This window comes from Sycon ciliatum, unplaced genomic scaffold (genome assembly GCF_964019385.1).
Source record: "Sycon ciliatum unplaced genomic scaffold, ocSycCili1.1 SCAFFOLD_2144, whole genome shotgun sequence".
NCBI classification, from domain to species: Eukaryota; Metazoa; Porifera; class Calcarea; order Leucosolenida; family Sycettidae; genus Sycon; species Sycon ciliatum.
This window is the reverse complement of record NW_027044760.1, coordinates 7,694-17,349: the sequence shown is the minus strand read 5'-3', so window position 1 is coordinate 17,349 and position 9,656 is coordinate 7,694. Positions and strand designations below refer to the sequence as shown.

At 47.6% G+C, this 9,656-nt stretch overlaps 1 protein-coding gene across 1 annotated transcript; it reads right to left on the bottom strand.

Annotated features, from left to right (window-relative positions):
• Positions 1-2,216: 2,216 nt before the first annotated feature.
• Positions 2,217-3,556, bottom strand: LOC135830577 (TPR-containing protein DDB_G0280363-like). Its single transcript, XM_065342813.1, has 2 exons — positions 3,102-3,556; positions 2,217-2,970 (listed from the first exon to the last, which is right to left on the bottom strand). Exons 1-2 carry the CDS (start codon positions 3,554-3,556, stop codon positions 2,217-2,219), a joined length of 1,209 nt encoding a protein of 402 aa, XP_065198885.1.
• Positions 3,557-9,656: the final 6,100 nt, after the last annotated feature.

Sequence of the window (9,656 nt, the reverse complement as noted above, 5' to 3'; positions counted from 1 at the left end):
TTCAGGTTGTTCTTCTATTTTCCCAGCCGGTACTACCAATGCCTGACTTTTTGATGCATTAAGGATCAAACCTCGCTGCTTCAGCCAGTCAGCAATGCATGTCACTGCTCTGGAGAGAGTGGCGGTCAGTTTCTGTTGTGTTGGGCGACTGCAGGTCAGTGCGATGTCATCTGCGAACTGGATGGACTCAGCTTGCTGGGCAACAGATGGTATGTCCCGGGTGTAAAGGCTGAACAGCAGTGGACCTAATACCGACCCCTGTGGTACTCCACAGGAGCAGGCTGCCACTGTGCTAAGCTGGGATCCCAGCTGGACAATCTGGCAGCGATCAGACAAGTATGACATGAGCCACTGGAGCGCTGTTCCAGTGACGCCCACACAGAAGAGATCTTCGACTAGTTGCTGATGGCGAACCTTGTCGAACGCCTTCGACATATCCAGGAGGACCACACCCGTGAACATGCGGCGGTCTCTTGAGGCGAGGATCCTGTTTACCATCAGCACAAGGGCATCCTCCGTGGAATGTCCTGTCCGGAATGCAAACTGTGTGCTGGGCAGAGAACCAGCCATATCCAGAAAGGTGACAAGTGCCTTCTGCACCACCTTTTCTAGCAGCTTCGAGAGAATTGGGAGCAGGGACACAGGACGAAAATTGTTGGCGACAGATGGATCGCCAGCCTTGTGCAATGGGGTCACATACGCACGCTTAAAGCCAGCGGGTACAGTGCCGGAGGTCAGGGACGCATTGAAAAGTGCTGCAACTGATGGTGCTAGCAGGTCGGCACAGTACTTTAGAAGTAAGCCTGGGATGCCGTCGCTCCCGGTTGCTTTGCGCGGGTCGATGCGCTTCAAAAGCTGTTCAGCATCGCAGGCACGCACATGTTGGAATGAGGTCAGGGCAGACCGAGGCTGTGGTCCCTGAGGCATAGAGAGAACTGAAGGTCGAGCATCATCAGAGACTACCTTGCCAAACTTGGACGCAACATGTTCGATGTCGCATGTCGGCTGGATTGATTGTCTCTTGCGTCCAGTCACAGTATTTAGGACTGACCATAACTTGCATGGGTTCTGGCAATTATCTTGGCACTGACTTTGGAAGTACTGGTTGCGTTTGCACCTGTTTGTATTCGCAGCAACCGAGCGGGCACGTCTATATGCTGCGTGAGCTTCAGAGTTGGCTTTGTCAGCAAGCCACTTTCGATGCAGGCGACGCTTCAGCTGGTTTATTTTGTATAGCTCTCTGTCAGACCATGGAGGATGGAGCTTGCCTGTCTTAATCTTGCATTGCTGCAATGGCGCATGCCTGTCGAGGACAGAAAGGAATCGTTGATGCCAGTGGTCCCACATGGCTTGCACATCAGAGTCTGGTGGGTATACATGAAGTTCAGCAGCAGCTAGGTCAAGTCGGAAGGCAACCAAGTCAATGTTATCTAAACGGCGACGCACACGCTGCTTGGGGATGTCTGGCCGGGCATGTCTTGCATTGAAGGTTGCTTCAACTCCAAAGTGGTCACTGAGTGTAAGCGGCAGGACTCGGCAATCATGCAAATCCTTATCCTCTGTAGTCAGTATCAGGTCAATAGTAGTGCCAGCTGGACACCGAGGTGAGACTCGCGTAACGGAGTGGACGATATTAGTGAGGCCATATGCACCACAGAGATCCAGAAGGGGCTGGGCATGCTGTGGCTGGGAATGCGATATATTGACATTGAAGTCGCCCATCAATGTGACGGCTGAGGTAACCATAGCAGCTTGATGCAGCGATGCCTCAAGGCCGGACCAGTAGGAGACTGGCGCATCTGATGGTCGGTATATGCAGCCAATTAAGTGATTGCCTGCCTTTCCATTTAGCTCAACCCACACTACCTCCGTGTCCACTTGGTTGAGATCCGGCCGTGGTTTCATGGGCAAGTAGGACCGGTAAAAAATACAGACGCCACCTCCTTTTCTCCCCTTTCGGTCATTTTTCACCAAACTGTATCCTTCAATGTTCACTTCTCCATCAGCTATAGACGCGTCCAGCCATGTCTCCGCAATCCCAACAACATCCCATGTCCTTTCCCTAATCAGAGCGGACAGCGTGTCTATCTTGTAGCGCAGGCTGCAGATGTTAAGGAATCCAATGGTGGTATGTGTTGAATGAGATTGTGGCAGTCTGTTAATAGATACGGTAGCAGCCTGAGGGTAGAACTCCCGCGCAACTGGATTTAGCTTACTCATTGACAGCTAGATGAAGGTTGCATTTTGCATGGTATTCCCGACATGGATCCAGGGGAATCTTCTGCATGACGCTTTCCAGGGCGAGGTGGCGTGGCTTTGGCTGGAGCAGACGTAGTTGACGTATCTTGAAGCTTGGGCTGGTGCTGGCCACTGTCCTGCTGGACATCACTAGATGCAGGGCTTTGGCTGTCATTAGCCGCAGGGCATTGGCTGTCACTGGACGCAGGGCATTGGCTGTCATTAGACGCAGGGCATTGGCTGTCACTAGATGCAGTATGCAGGTTCTGCTGTTCTGTCTGCAAATGCTGGTGCTCTTCAGGTGTAGATTCCTGATGCTGATTTTCCTGTGTCTTCTGGTGCTCCTCCTGCCGTTTCTTCTGCTGTTGCTGCTGGTCTGCTGTGTTTCTCTGTTCAAGACTTAGTGTAGATTCCTGGTGCTGATTTTCCTGTGTCTTCTGCTGTTGCTCCTGTTGTTTCTTGTCTGCTGCGTTTCTCTGGTCATCACGAAAGACCCATGGGCGTGCATAAACAGGCCTGGGCCAGAAGTTTGGCTGTGTGAGGGCTTCAACTGAGGCTCGGCTGATCGTCACACGAGCACCGACCTTGCCATCAGCCTTGCTGATCAGTTTGCTACTAAATATCGTGAGCTGCTGATTGGCTGTCAGGGCACGTTGTTGGATAAAGGGTTCCAGTTGCTCAATGCTAATAGCTGGGCGCAGGTTTCCAATCCAAATGACCCCACGCCTGACACTAAGACGAGGGGACACAGAAGAGACTAGTTGCCATGAGTCATCATCCACAGGTAGTGGTGGAACGTGCTGCGAACCCACAGTGTTTGTCTGTGTGTCTGCGACCTTTGGACTGTGGTTTGTAGTACATACCGGGTTTGCTTTATCCTTGGGGGCTCACATGAACTCTCAATGTTGTCACACCTTGATTCACTACTGGGCATGACATCAGTACTACTGAGTCTGTACGCATCTGACTGTACCCGTCCAGCTGCAGCTTGCTTGGCGCTACGTTTGCTGGCACGAGTACTACTAGTACTACTGTGTGTACGCTGTACGTCAGCTTGAACTGCAGGTGCAGGCGAGCTGTTGTTCGTCGTCTTTGCCTTCATCAAGGCAATGGCGGAGTTTTTCAGAGAAACTAATTCCTGTTTCAAGTCCTTCATTTCCGCTGCCAGCTCGCCAATTTTGCGTTTCATACGCGCTTCTCGGTCAGCAGACTCGGTCGCTAGGGTCGCCAGCGTTTGCACCACTGCAATGATACCCTGCTCTATCCCCGGGAGGGTGCAAAGCAGCTTCGTCACGGCCTCAGCAGAGAGTTCGCCCATGGCGAAGGGTTCTTGCCTGGCCTTACCTAACTATCTAGACTATCCTACACTATTTATACTACTACTCCTACTACCTTACCTACCTAGCTATCTCCAGTCCGGCCTGATGCCGACTGGGATGTCCAAACAAAGAAAAGCAATGCATATTGGACACACTTGCGTGCACAACAGAAACAGTGGAGAGAAATCTCTCAGCTCATGAACAATTTGAAGTTTGAACTGCCGTTGTTTGTGGTCATCAGTATGAACCTATCGACTATAACTATAATGTGCAAAAACCTCTATAACTACAGCTGGGGGCATGGAATTATAAAGCATCTAACTACTTAGGGAACTGCCAATTCTGGTCAGAGTTGCGTTCGAGGCCTGCAATTCATGATGGCTATCGTATGTTGCATTGACCAGAGATCATGTAAAACTTCCTAATGCCACACTGAAACGCGCACCGCTTCGAGTACTATGATATCCCCCACCAAATGGGCATTCCTTCTTGGGGTGGCAGGCGTCACCATTCTTCATGCCTGGATCAGATTTCATTGACCCCAACTGTCATGAAGAATCATTTTTACTTCGACTGGATTTTAGTACAAGTTGTAGAACTTTAGAATCAATTTTGTTGTATTTGGGCAACCATTTCTCTACCAACGCTCTATTTGGAAAATAGAATTTTTTTTACCCACATCTACCCAAATCGGAATACAGTGATCGCGCATTCAGTACTACACGGAAATTTAGAAAACGCCAGGGAATAGGAATTTGCTAAAGAGAACTCCAGGCCATAGCATGCCATGCCATGGGTACTAGTGTACGAACAAAAAAAAGAAAAACTCACCAGCATACGTGTAGTAATTCATGTTGGTGTAATATTCACGATACACAACGAGGGAAATAGTCAGCACAGTCCGATTTGGTCAAGCTGCTTTGAAGTCTGGGTGCTCATGTGATGCTAACAGGCTCCCCGTTGTTACTTTTAGCAGCTTCACTCTCCCTGAGACAGCGGCTATTAGCCTCTCTCTCCATCGTCAACAAAATATCACAGATTCAACATTCTACATTATTTTATCAGTACAGGGTGAATATGTCTCGAGACGAATTTAGTGGATCAACAACGCTTTGCTGGAGATAAATTCTCCTCTGGAGGACCCTCAGGATACCTGGAAGGGTATAGAAGACGGGATCGCTCACAACGTTGGGAGAACATAGAAAACAACCTCCTCTTCGATTGAAAATTGGCCAAAACGTATGTGAAATGTATGTGCGTAGGTGCATTTCCACCGACAAGCTAATCCCTTATTATGTCATCAGCGCTCGCTCGGCGAAATTCAAAAGTCGTCTTCTCGCCCGACTCGATCGCTTCTGGAGACTCGTTCTTGTTCCAGGGGTCTTCTCTTTCACCTACTTCCTCCGCGTCATTAAAATTGTCGCTTCGCACGTCGTAATATTTTGTGACTTGGCTCGTCTTCGTCAGACAGTCGGAATCGCTGTTTTCTGTTTTCGAACACTGGTGCGACCCTTCCTGCGCAATGTCTACTTGTTACTGAAGCCGTGGTGGTCTCGGACTTTGTCGGAGGTCTCTTCCGCACCAAGCAAATTCATCGCGCTCCGCACTATTCCGCCCCAGAGCGCATTTCGTTTTCTGGAGTTCGTGCCGTCCCACATCGTTCGAGTGGGCATTTATCAAGACTGCAAGCCCAGGTAGAAGAATCCTGGTATCTCTCCTGAATACGAAATGCTTAAGTTGACGATGGCAAGAACAAAGTTGTCTCAAATTCCTAAAGTGCGTTATTTGTGGTGCATGTTGCTGCGAAGGTAGCAGGTCTGAAAACACCGACAAAATCAGCGAAGTGCTTGCCAAAGAAAGAAGGTGTGGAACTGCTTACCCCACCCCGCTGGAAGGTCGTTACAGTGTACTTGAAAAATGCTAGCTTGCCTTCATCCCCTGCCATCTTGAGGCATGGATCGCTTGAAAACGAAATTTCTTGACCTGAATTTGAACGCGCGTCTTCTTCAGCGTAGTGTTGAGTGCTGAAGGGTCTGCCTCAAACTCTGATGAAGACGTCGACCTTAGCTACAAGTGCAGCAAAGCGGGAGGCTACAAATAAAAGCTGGGTCCGTCGACAATGCAGTGCCTCAATTTCTAGCTGATTTCTTTGCCCCTCGAGTGGACAAAATAATTTCGAAAAATCGCTCTGGGAAGCGACAATTTTAATGACGCGGAGGAAGTACCTTCGTCTTGCCATCAAAAACTCGGCGTCGAAAATGAAGCCGGAGTGCCCCTTTAAACCAGTTAAGCGTATTTTGAATATGCATTGGGGCCTTCAGCAGTTTAATCTGATGGATAAATCTACAACAGAGTATGTTAATTATGGTTAGTAAAGGACAGGTTTTGCATTGGGAATACAGAATTGTTAATGGGGTGCCAAGTGGGAAGCGAAATATCGCTCTCAAAATCCTGGGATGCATTAGTTCAAGCCGCGCAAGAATTCCTGCTCCAGCACTGCACCGCACAATGCTACAGTATAAAATTATGGGTAAGATATAGGAGGCGTAGAAAACCCGACGACAGACTAGAGGTAAATGGCTCATGGGGCTGTATAGAACACCAACAGCCGAACTTGTCCAGCGCTCGAGATACTCCAGATGGTGGGACCAACTCATGCCTGAGTCAAAGATGACTCCAAGGTGTTTGTGGTGGCTAACAATTGGGATGGCGTCCGGTCGTCAGGGAAGTGGAATAGGTACTGGTCAATGTGGGAAAGATCGGAACGCGGATGAGGTAGAATGCACAATATGACAGTCTTTCCAGCATTAGGTCGAAGTTTCCAGAGACGCATCCACTCAACCACTGAGCGAATTTCCGACTGGAAAGAATTACACGCCATGGGCAGGGAAAGTTCAGATGCCACAAGAGTAGCATCATTGGCATACAGGGACGTATTTGGAACGCCAGTTAAGTCATTTACATAGAGCAAGAAGAGAAGAGGACCAAGTATTGAGCCATGTGGCACACCGGACCAGACTTTGAGCGGGACAGCGAACCTGACACCCTGACCTGTTGGACCCGGCAGGATAGGTAGCTTTCGAGCCACCGCAGAACATTGCCACCGATGTTAAAGGAGGCGACTTTGGCCAACAAACCACGGTGCCACACTGTATCAAAGGCCTTTGATAGGTCGAAGAAACAAACTAGGCTGAAGTTGTGCTGATGTCTGCGTTCCAACAGGTTCTGAGTAAAGCATGCAAGTTGCCACGCAGTAGAGTCTATGTATCTTTGTACATGTATGTGCATTTGGTTCGCATACACATGATTATGTTGTATAATAATAATAATTGTTATTATTATTATTATGTGTGTTAGTGTGTGTATGCATAATTATGAGTTTGCGTGTTTGTCTATGAGTATGTGTGTGCATGTGTATGTGTGAGAATAGTACTGGACATGTGTGCCATGTATTTGTGAATGTGGAGTAGAACCAGCTGGTCAGTGCTGGACGAAGTGATGCTTGTACGTTGAGCTACGTGCCACGCGTAGTAGAGTTCTGATTATTAATTATTATAATTTGTATCATTCGAATTTGTGGAAATGAATACAAAAGCCGTTACTCACTACAAGCGTACCTCAATATGTGCATTTCAAGGATTTGCCACCAGAGCGAAGCACTGCAATCAAATCTGACTGCCAGAGAGTCTGGATTTGGGGGTGGCGTTTTGTTAGTAGTAGTATTCTTTTATTCCAGTAGCTATGCAGAAGATGTTACTTCAGTAACGTCTGGCGCTAGCCAGGGTCCACACAGCTTTAATTTGGTGTTTGTTTGTGTGTTTGTGTCACGCCTGGCGCTATCCCGTATCTGTCCCGTACCGTACCGTACCATCAAACACAGCTGGCCACATACAGCTGGCCGCTCAATTCAAATAGGGCTTTCAAACGCAAGATCAAAACGTGAAGCAACTTGGAAGAATGAGTATGAATGCGAAGTGTATGGGGGAATGCATGTAGGGCGATAATGCGGGTTCGAATCCCAGGTAATGACTGAAAAAATAGGAAAATTGAAAATTTTATAACATCCCTTTTCTTTTTTTGCCGTCATCAAGGCAGTAGATGGTGTCGTATTACCCTCGACCGTACCTGCCCCGTACCTGTCCCGTACCGTACCGTACAATCAAAGACGGCTGGCCACAATGCATATTCAAATAATATTATTCCCGTAGCTATGCAGAAGACGTTACTTCAGTAACGTCTGGCGCTAGCCAGGGTCCACACAGCTTTAATTTGGTGTTTGTTTGTTTGTTTGTTTGTTTGTTTGTTTGTTTGTGTCACGCCTGGTGCTATCCCGTATCTGTCCCGTACCGTACCGTACCGTACCAGCCAAGACAGCTGGCCACAATATATTTTGGTTTGTTTGTGCCATCGGCATGCCTGACGCTATCCCGTACCTGTCCCGTACCATCAAGAATACGGTACAATCAAGAGAATGAGTATATATTTAGAAAAGCGATCCTGTCAGCTTTTCTATTATTGTGTTCACATGGCAGAAAAAACGACACCGCTATGCTACGTAAGTTTCTACGTAAGGTGCTCGGTATTTCACTTAGGCTACGTAAGTCTCTACGTAAGGTGCTCGGTATTAGATCTACCAACGCGTGGTAGCCGTGTGCTGTGCACGTGCACGGCAGACATTGTGTTCAGTGCATGCAGTCCGCGGATCCGTGTTCGGATGTGCATGCGCGAGGAACTTCCTTCTTTGGAACTGCTTCTTGCATGCATGAGCTGTTTCGGATATTTCGTCTCATGGCCTGGCTTATTTCGTTTCGGCGCTGCTGAGACCTCCTTTCGCGGAATATTACTCAATGACAGGTGAGTTGACCAGTTGCCTTTGATTCATTTGCTTGTGTTGACTCTTTCATTCAGGAAAAGTGTGCTGATTTTGGGGCGGAATGCAATAAATAATGGAAAAGTTGACAGGATCTCTTTTCTAAATTTTGCTTTTCTGCTGCCGAGCTGCGAGGCCTCCTTTTACGGAATACTCGATGACAGGTGATCTCTAAGTTGACCGGTTTCCTTCAATTCATTTGCTTATGTCCACCTTTCATTTACGGAAACGTGTGCTGATTTTATTCGGTTTCAGATCCATTTTTATCTCTTTGCCCTTGTCTGCAGTGTGCGAAGAACGCGAGTTCAACTTCTTGACGGTAAGGCTTATGTTAGATGTGTTGTCGAAATACTCATATTCATTGTACATTGGTACGTTACAAGTAAGGCACTGGTCAGTGGCATACTATCGTTGGCAGTTCCCAATCTGGAGGGAAAGGTTCAAGTACCAATTGACCGAGTTTGCAAAATAAATTCGCATATCAGGGGAAATCTCTATTGTGGAGAGGTTCAGTAACTTGTTTGTTTCATACGAAACAAGCCAATGGGTGCAGTCTCGTCTCGTGAAAATCTCGTACTTGTATGATTGGATTTGTTTACTCAAGTCTGGGCTGTTTGATTTGTGAGTACCGCCGAGATTGCACTGCCTCAAATAAAGTTTCGTGCCGCCAAAGCAAGAATTACGATCTGCAATCTGTTTGTAGTACCTGTAAGAATGTGGAGTACATGTATCGTACTTTCTCTGTTGCTGTTTGAGTTGCCGTCATGTTGCTAAAGAAAGGTTCAGTAGAGAGGTTCTGCAAAACGAAAATTCGAACGAAGTTTCGCGACAGTCCTTGCGAAAGTGTGTGCGAATTTTTGCACGAACTTTGCGTTCTGCACATTTTCGTAGTTTGCGCGGGCCAAGTGCACTTACGCCATGACCCGACCTCACGAAATTTCCTACGACAGTTCATTTCGCGTTCCCTGCAAGTTTCGCGTCCAAAGGTGCGAACTTTCGCACTTCATGATGTAGGGCGAAAGTTTGTACGCATTTTCGTTTTGCAGAATCTCCCTAGTGACTCAATTGTTTCATACGAGACGAGGCAATGAGTTGGTGTGGCTTAGAATCTTTCGCCGTAGAAGAAATCTATTCGTATGTCTATTGGAGATATAATTGTATTCTCCGGTTATAAAATAGGTTAAGCTCACAGAATAAATACCATCGGTCCCTTGGTGTTCGTCCTAAAG